The 19,172-nt window shown below is 58.3% G+C and overlaps 2 protein-coding genes, 7 non-coding genes and 2 pseudogenes across 9 annotated transcripts; all 11 read right to left on the bottom strand.

Annotated features, from left to right (window-relative positions):
- Nucleotides 1–616: 616 nt before the first annotated feature.
- LOC126420863 (U2 spliceosomal RNA) lies at nucleotides 617–809 on the bottom strand. The gene has a single exon (XR_007576102.1). It is a non-coding gene; the product is annotated as a U2 spliceosomal RNA (small nuclear RNA).
- A 761-nt stretch (nucleotides 810–1,570) lies between these two features.
- LOC126420852 (U2 spliceosomal RNA) lies at nucleotides 1,571–1,763 on the bottom strand. Its single transcript, XR_007576101.1, has one exon. It is a non-coding gene; the product is annotated as a U2 spliceosomal RNA (small nuclear RNA).
- Nucleotides 1,764–2,524: 761 nt separating this feature from the next.
- Nucleotides 2,525–2,723, bottom strand: LOC126423390 (U2 spliceosomal RNA). Its single transcript, XR_007576145.1, has one exon. It is a non-coding gene; the product is annotated as a U2 spliceosomal RNA (small nuclear RNA).
- Nucleotides 2,724–3,446: 723 nt separating this feature from the next.
- Nucleotides 3,447–6,182, bottom strand: LOC126479925 (uncharacterized). The gene has a single exon (XM_050103829.1). The coding sequence runs from the start codon at nucleotides 6,180–6,182 to the stop codon at nucleotides 3,447–3,449; it is 2,736 nt and encodes a 911-aa protein (XP_049959786.1).
- Nucleotides 6,183–8,651: 2,469 nt separating this feature from the next.
- LOC126423910 (U2 spliceosomal RNA) lies at nucleotides 8,652–8,763 on the bottom strand (annotated as a pseudogene).
- Nucleotides 8,764–9,522: 759 nt separating this feature from the next.
- On the bottom strand, nucleotides 9,523–9,715 carry LOC126420841 (U2 spliceosomal RNA). Its single transcript, XR_007576100.1, has one exon. It is a non-coding gene; the product is annotated as a U2 spliceosomal RNA (small nuclear RNA).
- Nucleotides 9,716–10,476: 761 nt separating this feature from the next.
- Nucleotides 10,477–10,675, bottom strand: LOC126423312 (U2 spliceosomal RNA). Its single transcript, XR_007576139.1, has one exon. It is a non-coding gene; the product is annotated as a U2 spliceosomal RNA (small nuclear RNA).
- A 733-nt stretch (nucleotides 10,676–11,408) lies between these two features.
- LOC126479767 (uncharacterized) lies at nucleotides 11,409–14,144 on the bottom strand. Its single transcript, XM_050103816.1, has one exon. The coding sequence runs from the start codon at nucleotides 14,142–14,144 to the stop codon at nucleotides 11,409–11,411; it is 2,736 nt and encodes a 911-aa protein (XP_049959773.1).
- Nucleotides 14,145–16,613: 2,469 nt separating this feature from the next.
- On the bottom strand, nucleotides 16,614–16,725 carry LOC126423877 (U2 spliceosomal RNA; annotated as a pseudogene).
- Nucleotides 16,726–17,485: 760 nt separating this feature from the next.
- On the bottom strand, nucleotides 17,486–17,678 carry LOC126420830 (U2 spliceosomal RNA). The gene has a single exon (XR_007576099.1). It is a non-coding gene; the product is annotated as a U2 spliceosomal RNA (small nuclear RNA).
- A 759-nt stretch (nucleotides 17,679–18,437) lies between these two features.
- Nucleotides 18,438–18,636, bottom strand: LOC126423301 (U2 spliceosomal RNA). The gene has a single exon (XR_007576138.1). It is a non-coding gene; the product is annotated as a U2 spliceosomal RNA (small nuclear RNA).
- Nucleotides 18,637–19,172: the final 536 nt, after the last annotated feature.

The following is a 19,172-nucleotide window of genomic DNA, read 5'->3' as shown; positions in this document are numbered from 1 at the left end:
TTCGCGAGAGCACTCGTCAACAGCCCAGTACTACCCTCCATGGCGAACAGTAAACTGCGACTCCCATTTGAACGCCGCCGGCTGCCAGGGCAGTGGAGAAGCCGTGAGGCCGCCCCACAGCAGCGCCAGGCCGGCGCGAGCTACACCGGCGCGAGGCCGGCGCGAGCTACACCTAGCCGAGTGCTTACATCGTCCACCGCCTACTGCATACGTGTGTACACACGTATTCTGCGTGCGTGCGGCGGCGACGACGACGTTCGCGAGGAGCTAAGGATATAACTCCAAAAAATGTAATTAAAATTATCTGTGGCCGGACCATATGTGACGCCAACGAGGCATCCGAAGGCACTCTTCTGTGCCCATATAAATTACCAGCCTAGTGTAATGCGGCTGCAAGAGCGTTCCGGCTAACCGCAAAAAAAAAAAAAAAAAAAAAAAATAAAAAAAAAAAAAAAATAAATAAACTTCGTAAGATAATGTTAAATTAATTACAAGAAATCGAGGTGTGTAAGCAGCTAACTACTGGGCAAATCGACAACTACAACAAGTTTTGCTACCAGCGGAATATCTGATCACTGCAGAATATTAACCCATTTCAGGCTGTGTTTTAATTAATTTTAGGTGGGCCGATCCCGGCGGTACTGCAATGCCGGGCCAACCCGCGACAGAGGTGGAGCAAGCCCCTAGCACTCCGTCATGAGCCAAAAATGAGTTTAATATTCTGGTCCTGCGATGCAGGACGTATCAGATATTAAGCTGATAAGAACAGATACTACACTTTGATCTTAGCCAAAAGGCCGAGAAGCGATAAGGAAAAACCGCAAGTCGAAGGGCCTAAATGCTTGCAGCGTGTGCGCTCCACATGTGGGAGTGACACACGGTGGTACGGGCCGATATGGCAACAGGCGACCGTCGAAAACATCGCAAAAGCAAGTGCCGGAAGGAAGGAGAATTCGCGAGAGCACTCGTCAACAGCCCAGTACTACCCTCCATGGCGAACAGTAAACTGCGACTCCCATTTGAACGCCGCCGGCTGCCAGGGCAGTGGAGAAGCCGTGAGGCCGCCCCACAGCAGCGCCAGGCCGGCGCGAGCTACACCGGCGCGAGGCCGGCGCGAGCTACACCTAGCCGAGTGCTTACATCGTCCACCGCCTACTGCATACGTGTGTACACACGTATTCTGCGTGCGTGCGGCGGCGACGACGACGTTCGCGAGGAGCTAAGGATATAACTCCAAAAAATGTAATTAAAATTATCTGTGGCCGGACCATATGTGACGCCAACGAGGCATCCGAAGGCACTCTTCTGTGCCCATATAAATTACCAGCCTAGTGTAATGCGGCTGCAAGAGCGTTCCGGCTAACCGCAAAAAAAAAAAAAAAAAAAAAAAAAATAAAAAAAAAAAAAAAATAAATAAACTTCGTAAGATAATGTTAAATTAATTACAAGAAATCGAGGTGTGTAAGCAGCTAACTACTGGGCAAATCGACAACTACAACAAGTTTTGCTACCAGCGGAATATCTGATCACTGCAGAATATTAACCCATTTCAGGCTGTGTTTTAATTAATTTTAGGTGGGCCGATCCCGGCGGTACTGCAATGCCGGGCCAACCCGCGACAGAGGTGGAGCAAGCCCCTAGCACTCCGTCATGAGCCAAAAATGAGTTTAATATTCTGGTCCTGCGATGCAGGACGTATCAGATATTAAGCTGATAAGAACAGATACTACACTTTGATCTTAGCCAAAAGGCCGAGAAGCGATAAGGAAAAACCGCAAGTCGAAGGGCCTAAATGCTTGCAGCGTGTGCGCTCCACATGTGGGAGTGACACACGGTGGTACGGGCCGATATGGCAACAGGCGACCGTCGAAAACATCGCAAAAGCAAGTGCCGGAAGGAAGGAGAATTCGCGAGAGCACTCGTCAACAGCCCAGTACTACCCTCCATGGCGAACAGTAAACTGCGACTCCCATTTGAACGCCGCCGGCTGCCAGGGCAGTGGAGAAGCCGTGAGGCCGCCCCACAGCAGCGCCAGGCCGGCGCGAGCTACACCGGCGCGAGGCCGGCGCGAGCTACACCTAGCCGAGTGCTTACATCGTCCACCGCCTACTGCATACGTGTGTACACACGTATTCTGCGTGCGTGCGGCGGCGACGACGACGTTCGCGAGGAGCTAAGGATATAACTCCAAAAAATGTAATTAAAATTATCTGTGGCCGGACCATATGTGACGCCAACGAGGCATCCGAAGGCACTCTTCTGTGCCCATATAAATTACCAGCCTAGTGTAATGCGGCTGCAAGAGCGTTCCGGCTAACCGCAAAAAAAAAAAAAAAAAAAAAAAAAATAAAAAAAAAAAAAAAATAAATAAACTTCGTAAGATAATGTTAAATTAATTACAAGAAATCGAGGTGTGTAAGCAGCTAACTACTGGGCAAATCGACAACTACAACAAGTTTTGCTACCAGCGGAATATCTGATCACTGCAGAATATTAACCCATTTCAGGCTGTGTTTTAATTAATTTTAGGTGGGCCGATCCCGGCGGTACTGCAATGCCGGGCCAACCCGCGACAGAGGTGGAGCAAGCCCCTAGCACTCCGTCATGAGCCAAAAATGAGTTTAATATTCTGGTCCTGCGATGCAGGACGTATCAGATATTAAGCTGATAAGAACAGATTTTTATTTTCCGAGATAATTCTTAGTTACAGTTTTAAGAAGTATAAATTTAAGAAAAAATATTCATGACTCTATACAATGCGAGTTTTACAAATTTGTTAAGTTTAGATAAAATAAAATTTAGAAAAACGGTTCTAACCGCACTTAAGTAATTGAACCTTATTCTAACTCGTGGGTTAAGCCCACTACTTAAATATTGGAAGGCCGCGTTAGGCGCGGATGCTTAAGTATATTACCTTAAGATTAAGGCGCGGCCTTAGATAATTTCAGAACGGGGAAGGTTGGAGCTAGTTTAGGATCTATTTTGTTTATTACATTCTTCTCCATGCCCTGACAGCACACTGCACATGCACGGCTGCCAGCGGCTGGTGTGCCACGCACGCAGGCGGGTCACACACAGCCGGACTTCTCCCCTCTGTCCGCCTTGCGGCAGACGTCACCGGGGTGTCGTGGCAGGAGGGCGTTGCTTCCCACGCTGGCTGGAGACTGCCGGGCAGTAGGCACACGTTTGGCGCCGCCTAGCACCGCGCCAACCGAGGTGGGGGCCATATTCGGCGGACACCACGGAGGGAGGGGCACCAGGCAGCACCGCACGCACCGCTACTGACTCGGCACTGCTGCAGTGCGGCGCGAAGATGGTGTAGCGCCGCAGGTCCCGCGTCGTGGAGGACAATCTCGACGCCGACGTCACGAAGGCACCGACCTCGAAGTTCTCCGACGACTGCAGTCTCGAGGGTCTCGCAGCCTGACGTCAGAGCATGCCACAGTCTAGGGGGACACATACTGGCGGTGGCCAGTAATGTGTTCCACGTAAATGTCGCGGGACCACTTGATGGTGTCAGACACCATCAGCCGCCGCATCAGTTGGCAGTAGCGGCTAGCGATGCCTAGGTGCCGAAGCACTGCATCGTTCTGGCGGTCCCACGCCCCCAGACTGCCAACAACCAGGGCGTCGACAGTGACGGAATAGCCGCGAGCGGCTAATCCGCGCGCAACGTCGGCGTACTTTATCCTCTTCAGTTGCCGAGCGTTGTCGAGCGCAATCCGCCTATTCTCGAAGGGGATTGTCACATCGACGATGGTCACAGTCTTAGCGGCCTCGTCAGTTATTACGAGGTCCGGACGCAGCCCACTGCTGTCCCCTATGACGGCTTGGTTGATCCTGATGTCAGGAACAGCAGCGTTTCCTCTCCTTGGCCGCCCAGCGACTGCTGTCGCGAGGCGGTTGAGGACCGCGTTGTGGCGATACTGCAGGGCTGCTGAGTGCACCATGCACGCGTTGATCACGTGCGGGAGCGTCTCGTTGTTGTGGCCACAGCGTCGGCAGGCTTTGTTGTTGTTTGCCCGCCCATCAAAGCGGCGACAACCGTTCAGAGGCACGACTCCGAGCCTGGCGCGATGGATAAAGCGCCAGTCTGCGAAGCGGGTGTATTTGCCTCCCGCTATGAAGTGGTTGGACGCTGTGGATTCCCTGGTACACTCGAACACCTTCCCCTGGTCAGGTTTCCTGAGTAGGAGGTTGCGCAGGCGCTGCCTCAGACACTCGCGGAGCGTCCGCGAGAGAAGACGTTTGGCGCCCCCTCCCACCCGGACATGCTCGACGCCAGTGTTGGCGGTGCGTCCCACGCTGTCATCATCGTGCTGCGGTCCATCGCCGCCATCTTCGAGGTGTCGTGTAGTCCCAGGCGCCGTCCCCTCCGTGGCCGGCTGCGTCACCCCTCCGATGCCGCCGTGTTCCGCGTCGTCAGCGATGGCGGGTCGGCCGCCGACCTCCACCTGCAACTCAGAAAGCAGCTCACTCCAGCGCCAGGTGACGCCACGCGGCGCTAGGCGCCTTGTGGCGTTCCTGACGCGCGTCCACAGTGACTGGATGTCACCTCCGTCGCGTGCGAGGTCACCCTCAGTGCTGCCGCTAAGGTAGGTGGCCAAGTCGGAACGACTCGGCTCCCTCCCCAGTCGGCGGCGCGCGGCCGTAGTTAGTGTGGCCCAGGCGATGTCGCGGACGGTGGCGTCGTCGCAGTGCAGCATGCGGAAGCCGTGGACGATGGTGGAGATGTCCGCAGCGTCCGCGAGCGGCGTCAGGCCGCATCCTCCCTCTCCCAGCGCGAGGTACAGCTGTTCGGTGGACGCACGCTGTGGGAGGAACAGCCATGATTTGACAGCCGCTTTCACTGCCTTGTCGAGTGCAGATAGCGGCCCCTTGCGTACCGCTCCGCCCCGCATGACAAAGTCAAGCCTAGGGAGGAGAAAGACACGCACAGCGTCAATCTTCTGCCAGGGAGCCAGCAGGGAAGCGTCCAGGTGCTGCAAGTCGCGTCGAATTGCCGCGATCGCATCCGTTGGCGTCTGCGTGACTTTGTACCCGGTGGGAACGCCAAGATGGAGGTAGGCGTCACCCGCACCGAGCACGGCTGGTTCTCCCCCTTGCAGGGCGAATACCGAGCCTAGTGTCTGCCGACGGCGGATGTGAAGCGTGGCACACTTCGATGGCTTGAAGGTAAGCCCGGCCCACGTCGCCGCCTCACCCACAACATTGAGGAGCGTCTGCATCGCCTCTGAATCCCGCGCCAGAAGCACGATATCGTCCGCATACGCCAGTGCACTCACACTGACGCCGCTAAGCGGAATACCACACTCATTTCTGAGTGAGGTAGCGGCGCGAAGTACCGGCTCGAGCGCGAGATTAAAGACGATGGGCGACAGTGGACAGCCCTGCTTGACCCCTGCCTGGATCTCTATCTCCTCCGTTAGTCCGTCAGATGTACGGACGCGGGTGGAGCAACCATCGTACATGTCGGCAATTAGATGGTGCAATTGCTCTGGTAGTCCCATCCTGCTCAGTACTCCAAGGAGGTGAGCGTGAGGCACTGAACCGAAAGCATTCGCCAGATCAAGCCAAGCAAAGCATGCTTGGCCTCCCCTGCGCCTTGCATCATCAATTGCCGTCTGCACAATGAAGTTGTGCTCGTAGCAGCCTTCAAACGTGCGGAAGCCCTTCTGTTCCGGGGAGAGCAGGTTCAACCGCTCTGCCCAGAGAGAAGTGCGGTCCGCAACGATTGCAGCAAAGAGCTTAGAGATGGTAGAGCTCAATGCTAAAGGCCGCCAGTTTGTCACGTCCGAGACGTCCCCTTTCTTGTGGATGAGGACGGTAGTGGATATTTTCCACTGCACCGGAGTCTTCCGCTCTTTCCAGCAGCGCGAGAAGATCTTAGCTAGCACGTGGCAGCCAGGATCCTCACGTCGCAAGTCCGAGTAGGTGACTCCGTCTGCCCCAGGAGCAGTATTGCTCGCCTTCTGGAGCCGCTGTTGCACCTCTGAAGGTGTGATCGGCAGCAGGACCTCCTCGCTGACATCAGGAGGCGTGGTGGCGGCAAAGTCCGGGACAGCAGCTGGTGCATCTGTAACGGAAAAGTCGGATTTAGAATATATTACCTTAAAGTGCTCCGTGAGCACGTTGCCATCGATTTGGCAGTACGGCGACGTCTCGCCAAGGACGCGCTGCATCGCCTTGCGCCGGTCCGCGCGGTACAGCTTCTGAATTTCAGACGCTGCATTCGCGTCGTACCGACGCTCGGCGGCCGCCGCGCGCCGTGCGCCACGTCCACCGCGCCGCCCACCGCGGCCGCGTGTAGGGGCAGGGGGAGGGGGATTGGCAGCAGCGTCGGCGCGGCCCTGGCCGCGGTGCGCTGCTGCTGGTGGCCCATCCTGTCGACCTCCGGCTGCCTGGCGTTGTGGCTTCGTCTCGGCGATCTCGGCGATGAAATCCTCGACGGCCGCGACGAATGCGTCCCACGGTTGGTTGTGGACGCTCTCCAGGGCCGCCAGCCAGCGCCGCTGCCTCTCCGTTAGCCGAGTGTCGGCCGGGGGAGGGGGGGGCGGAGCTGCCTCAGTTGCGCCCTGTTCGGAGGGTACAGGGGGGCCTGTCAGGTCTGGTGTAGGACGGGAGCCTTGCGGCGGGAGGTTGGGACTGGGCCGGTTGTTACGGCGTCGGCGTCTCCTCTTCTTGCTGCCAGTTCTCGGAGACGCAGCTGCAGTCCCTCCGTTCACGTCGCGCCGCTCCGTCGTCTGCGTCGGTGGTGGTGCCGTGCTGCCATCTGGCGTGGGCCGCTCAGTGCTGCCCTCGATCGCCGCGCTGGTGACAGGTGGCGCAGCGGTAGCAGCAGGGGCCGGTGTAGCTTGCGCCGGCCTGGCGCTCGGGTCGGGCGCACCGCGGCTGGTGTTCGCCGCGCCGCCAACAGATGGCCCGGCGGTCGCCAGCGGCCCGCCGCCGGCGCGAGAAACACGGGGTGTAGCTCGCGCCGGCTGACCGGACGCGCCGGCTCGCCCCGGACCGCTGTTACGCGGACTGGGTGCCCGACGATCGCTACCAGATGGCGCAGTGGTCGTAGGGGTGGCCGGTGTAGCCCGCGCCGGCCGGGCGTCTCGAGGTGTAGCTCGCGCCGGCCTGGCGCTCGGGCCCAGCGCACTGCGGCTGTTGTTCGCCGCGCCGCCAACAGATGGCCCAGCGGTCGCCCGCGCCCTGCCGCCGGCGCGAGATACACGAGGTGTAGCTCGCGCCGGCCGCCCAGGCGCGTTGGCTCGCGCCGGGCCGCTGTTACGCGGACTGGGCGGTATGATGCGCCGTCGGTCCGGGGGCGGTGGTCTGCGTCCTGCAGCACGGCGTCTGTCCCTCCTTGGGGTGACTACGTGCCACTCATGATCTGCAACAGGAGCTTTTGAGTTAATAGCACTCCCTGCCTGAGCGGAGACGGAGTGACGGGCGTCACTCGACGTAACCGCCGGCAGGGCAGAGGAAACGCGGCGCGTGTACGTCTGCGACCGCACAAGCACCACACCATCCGGTGCATCCGCCGGGCGCGCGGCCTTCGGTGCGTCAACCGGCGGCGCGGCTGCGCCGTGAATGACAACACCAACGGTCGCGGCGAGCGAGGCAGCCTGCCTGCCACCGCCCACCCGCACCGCAGAGCCACCTGTTGGCGGCGTAGCGAATGCGGGCGGCAGTCCCAGGCCGGTACCCACGCTCCCGACAGATGGCGGGCGGGAGGCGCCTGCGGCAGCCGCACGACGTGGCCAGCGTACGCCACTGGGCGCAATGGCCGGCGCGGGCCGCGGCGAGCCGCGGCCCATGCCGGACACAGCGCCTCTGGCCGGAGCGACGCGTTCGGCGGCAGGCGTCGGCAGCGTGCTGCCTTCACCTCCCGAACTTGCGCTCGGCACTCGTGGCGACGCGGTTGACGTCGCGGAGCGTGTCGGCAGGGGGATGCCAGACCTCCTCGGCGTGCGCACACAGAGTACACACGACGCGGGGGTGGCAACCACCGCCGTCCTGGGCGTCGCAGACGCCTGCACACTCACACAGGGTGAGGGCAAGGCAGCCTGTGAGCCCACCACGCTGCTGCGGGTCAGGACCGCCGCGTAAGTTAATCCTAAGTCCAGCCGGTCTGTCCTACTAGCTTCGGGGACCGGACTGGGCTGTGGCCATAGCCCCTCTCTATTATCTAAGGCTAGGCGGCCTATGGTACTAGCTTCCCGAGCCGCTTTCGCCTGTGGCTTTCGCCCAGCACTAACTAAGGACGAAGGGCCTGTCCTACTAGCTTCGGGGGCCCTCGCCTGTGACCTCCCGCCGGCTGACCTCTCTGGGTGCCCCAGAGAGCCAGACACGGCATCGTGTCCCATACTCACTCTCCCCCGACTGGCAGCGCCGGGGGTTGCGGAATCTGCATTGCAGAGCCGCTGGTGTAGCCGCAGCGTCTTCAGCCGCGGGTCGCGTCGGCCGCAAAACTGACACTCGAAAACGGGAACCGTTTCCGGGTCGTGCAGCCTCCTGTAGTGGCGGAGAAGGGCCGAGTGGTCCTTGTACTCCCCAAAAGTTGGCCTGCCTGCAGCCTTGGTGACGAAGCAGATCCGGCAGCGGAAGACCTCCGCCGGCAGCGTCACCACAAGCTCCATTGTTCAGGTCGCGGACCTGAAACAGGAGAATAAAAGCGACCGCTTCCCGGTGCAGAAATCAGCCCATATCAGCCCATATTAAGCTGATAAGAACAGATACTACACTTTGATCTTAGCCAAAAGGCCGAGAAGCGATAAGGAAAAACCGCAAGTCGAAGGGCCTAAATGCTTGCAGCGTGTGCGCTCCACATGTGGGAGTGACACACGGTGGTACGGGCCGATATGGCAACAGGCGACCGTCGAAAACATCGCAAAAGCAAGTGCCGGAAGGAAGGAGAATTCGCGAGAGCACTCGTCAACAGCCCAGTACTACCCTCCATGGCGAACAGTAAACTGCGACTCCCATTTGAACGCCGCCGGCTGCCAGGGCAGTGGAGAAGCCGTGAGGCCGCCCCACAGCAGCGCCAGGCCGGCGCGAGCTACACCGGCGCGAGGCCGGCGCGAGCTACACCTAGCCGAGTGCTTACATCGTCCACCGCCTACTGCATACGTGTGTACACACGTATTCTGCGTGCGTGCGGCGGCGACGACGACGTTCGCGAGGAGCTAAGGATATAACTCCAAAAAATGTAATTAAAATTATCTGTGGCCGGACCATATGTGACGCCAACGAGGCATCCGAAGGCACTCTTCTGTGCCCATATAAATTACCAGCCTAGTGTAATGCGGCTGCAAGAGCGTTCCGGCTAACCGCAAAAAAAAAAAAAAAAAAAAAAAAATAAAAAAAAAAAAAAATAAATAAACTTCGTAAGATAATGTTAAATTAATTACAAGAAATCGAGGTGTGTAAGCAGCTAACTACTGGGCAAATCGACAACTACAACAAGTTTTGCTACCAGCGGAATATCTGATCACTGCAGAATATTAACCCATTTCAGGCTGTGTTTTAATTAATTTTAGGTGGGCCGATCCCGGCGGTACTGCAATGCCGGGCCAACCCGCGACAGAGGTGGAGCAAGCCCCTAGCACTCCGTCATGAGCCAAAAATGAGTTTAATATTCTGGTCCTGCGATGCAGGACGTATCAGATATTAAGCTGATAAGAACAGATACTACACTTTGATCTTAGCCAAAAGGCCGAGAAGCGATAAGGAAAAACCGCAAGTCGAAGGGCCTAAATGCTTGCAGCGTGTGCGCTCCACATGTGGGAGTGACACACGGTGGTACGGGCCGATATGGCAACAGGCGACCGTCGAAAACATCGCAAAAGCAAGTGCCGGAAGGAAGGAGAATTCGCGAGAGCACTCGTCAACAGCCCAGTACTACCCTCCATGGCGAACAGTAAACTGCGACTCCCATTTGAACGCCGCCGGCTGCCAGGGCAGTGGAGAAGCCGTGAGGCCGCCCCACAGCAGCGCCAGGCCGGCGCGAGCTACACCGGCGCGAGGCCGGCGCGAGCTACACCTAGCCGAGTGCTTACATCGTCCACCGCCTACTGCATACGTGTGTACACACGTATTCTGCGTGCGTGCGGCGGCGACGACGACGTTCGCGAGGAGCTAAGGATATAACTCCAAAAAATGTAATTAAAATTATCTGTGGCCGGACCATATGTGACGCCAACGAGGCATCCGAAGGCACTCTTCTGTGCCCATATAAATTACCAGCCTAGTGTAATGCGGCTGCAAGAGCGTTCCGGCTAACCGCAAAAAAAAAAAAAAAAAAAAAAAAAATAAAAAAAAAAAAAAAATAAATAAACTTCGTAAGATAATGTTAAATTAATTACAAGAAATCGAGGTGTGTAAGCAGCTAACTACTGGGCAAATCGACAACTACAACAAGTTTTGCTACCAGCGGAATATCTGATCACTGCAGAATATTAACCCATTTCAGGCTGTGTTTTAATTAATTTTAGGTGGGCCGATCCCGGCGGTACTGCAATGCCGGGCCAACCCGCGACAGAGGTGGAGCAAGCCCCTAGCACTCCGTCATGAGCCAAAAATGAGTTTAATATTCTGGTCCTGCGATGCAGGACGTATCAGATATTAAGCTGATAAGAACAGATTTTTATTTTCCGAGATAATTCTTAGTTACAGTTTTAAGAAGTATAAATTTAAGAAAGAATATTCATGACTCTATATAAATCGAGTATTACAAATTTAATGAAAATTTTAAGTTAAAATATATAGTAAACGGTTCTAACCGCACTTAAATAGTTGAATCTTATTCTAATTCGTGGGTTAAGCCCACTACTTAAATATTGGAAGACCGCGTTAGGCGCGGATGCTTAAGTATATTACCTTAAGATTAATTCCGCGATAGGCGCGGCCTTAGATAATTCACACTGGGGAAAGTTTGGACCTAGTTTTAGGGTCTATTTTATTTATTGCATTCTTCTCCATGCCCTGACAGCACACTGCACATGCACGGCTGCCAGCGGCTGGTGTGCCACGCACGCAGGCGGGTCACACACAGCCGGACTTCTCCCCTCTGTCCGCCTTGCGGCAGACGTCACCGGGGTGTCGTGGCAGGAGGGCGTTGCTTCCCACGCTGGCTGGAGACTGCCGGGCAGTAGGCACACGTTCGGCGCCGCCCAGCACCGCGCCAACCGAGGTGGGGGCCATATTCGGCGGACACCACGGAGGGAGGGGCACCAGGCAGCACCGCACGCACCGCTACTGACTCGGCACTGCTGCAGTGCGGCGCGAAGATGGTGTAGCGCCGCGGTCCCGCGTCGTGGAGGAGAATCTCGACGCCGACGTCACGAAGGCACCGACCTCGAAGTTCTCCGACGACTGCAGTCTCGAAGGTCTCGCAGCCTGACGTCAGAGCATGCCACAGTCTAGGGGGACACATACTGGCGGTGGCCAGTAATGTGTTCCACGTAAATGTCGCGGGACCACTTGATGGTGTCAGACACCATCAGCCGCCGCATCAGTTGGCAGTAGCGGCTAGCGATGCCTAGGTGCCGAAGCACTGCATCGTTCTGGCGGTCCCACGCCCCCAGACTGCCGACAACCAGGGCGTCGACAGTGACGGAATAGCCGCGAGCGGCTAATCCGCGCGCAACGTCGGCGTACTTTATCCTCTTCAGTTGCCGAGCGTTGTCGAGCGCAATCCGCCTGTTCTCGAAGGGGATTGTCACATCGACGATGGTTACAGTCTTCGCGACCTCGTCCGTTATTACGAGGTCCGGACGCAGCCCACTGCTGTCCCCTATGACGGCTTGGTTGATCCTGATGTCAGGAACAGCAGTGTTTCCTCTTCTTGGCCGCCCTGCGACTGCTGTCGCGAGGCGGTTGAGGACCGCGTTGTGGCGATACTGCAGGGCTGCTGAGTGCACCATGCACGCGTTAATTACGTGCGGGAGCGTCTCGTTGTTGTGGCCACAGCGTCGGCAGGCTTTGTTGTTGTTGGCCCGCCCATCAAAGCGGCGACAACCGTTCAGAGGCACGACTCCGAGCCTGGCGCGATGGATAAAGCGCCAGTCTGCGAAGCGGGTGTATTTGCCTCCCGCTATGAAGTGGTTGGACGCTGTGGATTCCCTGGTGCACTCGAACACCTTCCCCTGGTCCGGTTTCCTGAGTAGGATGTGGCGCAGGCGCTGCCTCAGACACTCGCGGAGCGTCCGCGAGAGAAGACGTTTGGCGCCCCCTCCCACCCGGACATGCTCGACGCCAGTGTTGGCGGTGCGTCCCACGCTGTCATCATCGTGCTGCGGTCCATCGCCGCCATCTTCGAGGTGTCGTGTAGTCCCAGGCGCCGCCCCCTCCGTGGCCGGCTGCGTCACCCCTCCGATGCCGCCGTGTTCCGCGTCGTCAGCGATGGCGGGTCGGCCGCCGACCTCCACCTGCAACTCAGAAAGCAGCTCACTCCAGCGCCAGGTGACGCCACGCGGCGCTAGGCGCCTTGTGGCGTTCCTGACGCGCGTCCACAGTGACTGGATGTCACCTCCGTCGCGTGCGAGGTCACCCTCAGTGCTGCCGCTAAGGTAGGTGGCCAAGTCGGAACGACTCGGCTCCCTCCCCAGTCGGCGGCGCGCGGCCGTAGTTAGAGTGGCCCAGGCGATGTCGCGGACGGTGGCGTCGTCGCAGTGCAGCATGCGGAAGCCGTGGACGATGGTGGAGATGTCCGCAGCGTCCGCGAGCGGCGTCAGGCCGCATCCTCCCTCTCCCAGCGCGAGGTACAGCTGTTCGGTGGACGCACGCTGTGGGAGGAACAGCCATGATTTGACAGCCGCTTTCACTGCCTTGTCGAGTGCAGATAGCGGCCCCTTGCGTACCGCTCCGCCCCGCATGACAAAGTCAAGCCTAGGGAGGAGAAAGACACGCACAGCGTCAATCTTCTGCCAGGGAGCCAGCAGGGAAGCGTCCAGGTGCTGCAAGTCGCGTCGAATTGCCGCGATCGCATCCGTTGGCGTCTGCGTGACTTTGTACCCGGTGGGAACGCCAAGATGGAGGTAGGCGTCACCCGCACCGAGCACGGCTGGTTCTCCCCCTTGCAGGGCGAATACCGAGCCTAGTGTCTGCCGACGGCGGATGTGAAGCGTGGCACACTTCGACGGCTTGAAGGTAAGCCCGGCCCACGTCGCCGCCTCACCCACAACATTGAGGAGCGTCTGCATCGCCTCTGAATCCCGCGCCAGAAGCACGATATCGTCCGCATACGCCAGTGCACTCACACTGACGCCGCTAAGCGGAATACCACACTCATTTCTGAGTGAGGTTGCGGCGCGAAGTACCGGCTCGAGCGCGAGATTAAAGACGATGGGCGACAGTGGACAGCCCTGCTTGACCCCCGCCTGGATCTCTATCTCCTCCGTTAGTCCGTCAGATGTACGGACGCGGGTGGAGCAACCATCGTACATGTCGGCAATTAGACGGTGCAATTGCTCTGGTAGTCCCATCCTGCTCAGTACTCCAAGGAGGTGAGCGTGAGGCACTGAGCCGAAAGCATTCGCCAGATCAAGCCAAGCAAAGCATGCTTGGCCTCCCCTGCGCCTTGCATCGTCAATTGCCGTCTGCACAATGAAGTTGTGCTCGTAGCAGCCTTCAAACGTGCGGAAGCCCTTCTGTTCCGGGGAGAGCAGGTTCAACCGCTCTGCCCAGAGAGAAGTGCGGTCCGCAACGATTGCAGCAAAGAGCTTAGAGATGGTAGAGCTCAATGCTAAAGGCCGCCAGTTTGTCACGTCCGAGACGTCCCCTTTCTTGTGGATGAGGACGGTAGTGGATATTTTCCACTGCACCGGAGTCTTCCGCTCTTTCCAGCAGCGCGAGAAGATCTTAGCTAGCACGTGGCAGCCAGGATCCTCACGTCGCAAGTCCGAGTAGGTGACTCCGTCTGCCCCAGGAGCAGTATTGCTCGCCTTCTGGAGCCGCTGTTGCACCTCTGAAGGTGTGATCGGCAGCAGGACCTCCTCGCTGACATCAGGAGGCGTGGTGGCGGCAAAGTCCGGGACAGCAGCTGGTGCATCTGTAACGGAAAAGTCGGATTTAGAGTATATTACCTTAAAGTGCTCCGTGAGCACGTTGCCATCGATTTGGCAGTACGGCGACGTCTCGCCAAGGACGCGCTGCATCGCCTTGCGCCGGTCCGCGCGGTACAGCTTCTGAATCTCAGACGCTGCATTCGCGTCGTACCGACGCTCGGCGGCCGCCGCGCGCCGTGCGCCACGTCCACCGCGCCGCCCACCGCGGCCGCGTGTTGGGGCAGGGGGAGGGGGATTGGCAGCAGCGTCGGCGCGGCCCTGGCCGCGGTGCGCTGCTGCTGGTGGCCCATCCTGTCGACCTCCGGCTGCCTGGCGTTGTGGCTTCGTCTCGGCGATCTCGGCGATGAAATCCTCGACGGCCGCGACGAATGCGTCCCACGGTTGGTTGTGGACGCTCTCCAGGGCCGCCAGCCAGCGCCGCTGCCTCTCCGTTAGCCGAGCGTCGGCCGGGGGAGGGGGGGGCGGAGCTGCCTCAGTTGCGCCCTGTTCGGAGGGTACAGGGGGTCCTGTCAGGTCTGGTGAAGGACGGGAGCCTTGCGGCGGGAGGTTGGGACTGGGACGGTTGTTACGGCGTCGGCGTCTCCTCTTCTTGCTGCCATTTCTGGGAGACGCAGCTGCAGTCCCTCCGTTCACGTCGCGCCGCTCCGTCGTCTGCGTCGGTGGTGGTGCCGTGCTGCCATCTGGCGTGGGCCGCTCAGTGCTGCTTTCGATTGCCGCGCTGGTGACAGGTGGCGCAGCGGTAGCAGCAGGGGCCGGTGTAGCTTGCGCCGGCCTGGCGCTCGGGTCGGGCGCACCGCGGCTGGTGTTCGCCGCGCCGCCAACAGATGGCCCGGCGGTCGCCAGCGGCCCGCCGCCGGCGCGAGAAACACGGGGTGTAGCTCGCGCCGGCTGACCGGACGCGCCGGCTCGCCCCGGGCCGCTGCTACGCGGACTGGGTGCCCGACGATCGCTACCAGATGGCGCAGTGGTCGTAGGGGTGGCCGGCGTAGCCCGCGCCAGCCGGGCGTCTCGAGGTGTAGCTCGCGCCGGCCTGGCGCTCGGGCCCGGCGCACCGCGGCTGTTGTTCGCCGCGCCGCCAACAGATGGCCCAGCGGTCGCCCGCGCCCTGCCGCCGGCGCGAGATACACGAGGTGTAGCTCGCGCCGGCCGCCCAGGCGCGTTGGCTCTCGCCGGGCCGCTGCTACGCGGACTGGGCGGTATGATGCGCCGTCGGTCCGGGGGCGGTGGTCTGCGTCCTGCAGCACGGCGTCTGTCCCTCCGTGGGGTGACTACGTGCCACTCATGATCTGTAACAGGAGCTTTTTGGTTATTAGCACTCCCTGCCTGAGCGGAGACGGAGTGACGGGCGTCACTCGACGTAACCGCCGGCAGGGCAGAGGAAACGCGGCGCGTGTACGTCTGCGACCGCACAAGCACCACACCATCCGGTGCATCCGCCGGGCGCGCGGCCTTTGGTGCGTCAACCGGCGGCGCGGCTGCGCCGTGAATGACAACACCAACGGTCGCGGCGAGCGAGGCAGCCTGCCTGCCACCGCCCACCCGCACCGCAGAGCCACCTGTTGGCGGCGTAGCGAATGCGGGCGGCAGTCCCAGGCCGGTACCCACGCTCCCGACAGATGGCGGGCGGGAGGCGCCTGAGGCAGCCGCACGACGTGGCCAGCGTACGCCACTGGGTGCAATGGCCGGCGCGGGCCGCGGCGAGCCGCGGCCCATGCCGGACACAGCGCCTCTGGCCGGAGCGACGCGTTCGGCGGCAGGCGTCGGCAGCGGGCTGCCTTCACCTCCCGAACTTGCGCTCGGCACTCGTGGCGACGCGGTTGACGTCGCGGAGCGTGTCGGCAGGGGGATGCCAGACCTCCTCGGCGTGCGCACACAAAGTACACACGACGCGGGGGTGGCAACCACCGCCGTCCTGGGCGTCGCAGACGCCTGCACACTCACACAGGGTGAGGGCAAGGCAGCCTGTGAGCCCACCACGCTGCTGCGGGTCAGGACCGCCGCGTAAGTTAATCCTAAGTCCAGCCGGTCTGTCCTACTAGCTTCGGGGACCGGACTGGGCTGTGGCCATAGCCCCTCTCTATTATCTAAGGCTAGGCGGCCTATGGTACTAGCTTCCCGAGCCGCTTTCGCCTGTGGCTTGCGCCCAGCACTAACTAAGGACGAAGGGCCTGTCCTACTAGCTTCGGGGGCCCTCGCCTGTGACCTCCCGCCGGCTGACCTCTCTGGGTGCCCCAGAGAGCCAGACACGGCATCGTGTCCCATACTCACTCTCCCCCGACTGGCAGCGCCGGGGGTTGCGGAATCTGCATTGCAGAGCCGCTGGTGTAACCGCAGCGTCTTCAGCCGCGGGTCGCGTCGGCCGCAAAACTGACACTCGAAAACGGGAACCGTTTCCGGGTCGTGCAGCCTCCTATAGTGGCGGAGAAGGGCCGAGTGGTCCTTGTACTCGCCAAAAGTAGGTCTCCCGGCAGCCTTGGTGACGAAGCAGATCCGGCAGCGGAAGACCTCCGCCGGCAGCGTCACCACAAGCTCCATTGTTCAGGTCGCGGACCTGAAACAGGAGAATAAAAGCGACCGCTTCCCGGTGCAGAAATCAGCCCATATCAGCCCATATTAAGCTGATAAGAACAGATACTACACTTTGATCTTAGCCAAAAGGCCGAGAAGCGATAAGGAAAAACCGCAAGTCGAAGGGCCTAAATGCTTGCAGCGTGTGCGCTCCACATGTGGGAGTGACACACGGTGGTACGGGCCGATATGGCAACAGGCGACCGTCGAAAACATCGCAAAAGCAAGTGCCGGAAGGAAGGAGAATTCGCGAGAGCACTCGTCAACAGCCCAGTACTACCCTCCATGGCGAACAGTAAACTGCGACTCCCATTTGAACGCCGCCGGCTGCCAGGGCAGTGGAGAAGCCGTGAGGCCGCCCCACAGCAGCGCCAGGCCGGCGCGAGCTACACCGGCGCGAGGCCGGCGCGAGCTACACCTAGCCGAGTGCTTACATCGTCCACCGCCTACTGCATACGTGTGTACACACGTATTCTGCGTGCGTGCGGCGGCGACGACGACGTTCGCGAGGAGCTAAGGATATAACTCCAAAAAATGTAATTAAAATTATCTGTGGCCGGACCATATGTGACGCCAACGAGGCATCCGAAGGCACTCTTCTGTGCCCATATAAATTACCAGCCTAGTGTAATGCGGCTGCAAGAGCGTTCCGGCTAACCGCAAAAAAAAAAAAAAAAAAAAAAAAATAAAAAAAAAAAAAAAATAAATAAACTTCGTAAGATAATGTTAAATTAATTACAAGAAATCGAGGTGTGTAAGCAGCTAACTACTGGGCAAATCGACAACTACAACAAGTTTTGCTACCAGCGGAATATCTGATCACTGCAGAATATTAACCCATTTCAGGCTGTGTTTTAATTAATTTTAGGTGGGCCGATCCCGGCGGTACTGCAATGCCGGGCCAACCCGCGACAGAGGTGGAGCAAGCCCCTAGCACTCCGTCATGAGCCAAAAATGAGTTTAATATTCTGGTCCTGCGATGCAGGACGTATCAGATATTAAGCTGATAAGAACAGATACTACACTTTGATCTTAGCCAAAAGGCCGAGAAGCGATAAGGAAAAACCGCAAGTCGAAGGGCCTAAATGCTTGCAGCGTGTGCGCTCCACATGTGGGAGTGACACACGGTGGTACGGGCCGATATGGCAACAGGCGACCGTCGAAAACATCGCAAAAGCAAGTGCCGGAAGGAAGGAGAATTCGCGAGAGCACTCGTCAACAGCCCAGTACTACCCTCCATGGCGAACAGTAAACTGCGACTCCCATTTGAACGCCGCCGGCTGCCAGGGCAGTGGAGAAGCCGTGAGGCCGCCCCACAGCAGCGCCAGGCCGGCGCGAGCTACACCGGCGCGAGGCCGGCGCGAGCTACACCTAGCCGAGTGCTTACATCGTCCACCGCCTACTGCATACGTGTGTACACACGTATTCTGCGTGCGTGCGGCGGCGACGACGACGTTCGCGAGGAGCTAAGGATATAACTCCAAAAAATGTAATTAAAATTATCTGTGGCCGGACCATATGTGACGCCAACGAGGCATCCGAAGGCACTCTTCTGTGCCCATATAAATTACCAGCCTAGTGTAATGCGGCTGCAAGAGCGTTCCGGCTAACCGCAAAAAAAAAAAAAAAAAAAAAAAAAATAAAAAAAAAAAAAATAAATAAACTTCGTAAGATAATGTTAAATTAATTACAAGAAATCGAGGTGTGTAAGCAGCTAACTACTGGGCAAATCGACAACTACAACAAGTTTTGCTACCAGCGGAATATCTGATCACTGCAGAATATTAACCCATTTCAGGCTGTGTTTTAATTAATTTTAGGTGGGCCGATCCCGGCGGTACTGCAATGCCGGGCCAACCCGCGACAGAGGTGGAGCAAGCCCCTAGCACTCCGTCATGAGCCAAAAATGAGTTTAATATTCTGGTCCTGCGATGCAGGACGTATCAGATATTAAGCTGATAAGAACAGATTTTTATTTTCCGAGATAATTCTTAGTTACAGTTTTAAGAAGTATAAATTTAAGAAAGAATATTCATGACTCTATATAAATCGAGTATTACAAATTTAATGAAAATTTTAAGTTAAAATATATAGTAAACGGTTTTAACCGCACTTAAATAGTTGAATCTTATTCTAATTCGTGGGTTAAGCCCACTACTTAAATATTGGAAGACCGCGTTAGGCGCGGATGCTTAAGTATATTACCTTAAGGTTAATTCCGCGATAGGCGCGGCCTTAGATAATTCACACTGGGGAAAGTTTGGACCTAGTTTTAGGGTCTATTTTATTTATTGCATTCTTCTCCATGCCCTGACAGCACACTGCACATGCACGGCTGCCAGCGGCTGGTGTGCCACGCACGCAGGCGGGTCACACACAGCCGGACTTCTCCCCTCTGTCCGCCTTGCGGCAGACGTCACCGGGGTGTCGTGGCAGGAGGGCGTTGCTTCCCACGCTGGCTGGAGACTGCCGGGCAGTAGGCACACGTTCGGCGCCGCCCAGCACCGCGCCAACCGAGGTGGGGGCCATATTCGGCGGACACCACGGAGG

This window comes from Schistocerca serialis, chromosome 1, assembly GCF_023864345.2.
Source record: "Schistocerca serialis cubense isolate TAMUIC-IGC-003099 chromosome 1, iqSchSeri2.2, whole genome shotgun sequence".
NCBI lineage: Eukaryota > Metazoa > Arthropoda > Insecta > Orthoptera > Acrididae > Schistocerca > Schistocerca serialis.
This window is presented reverse-complemented; position numbering and strand designations above follow the sequence as displayed.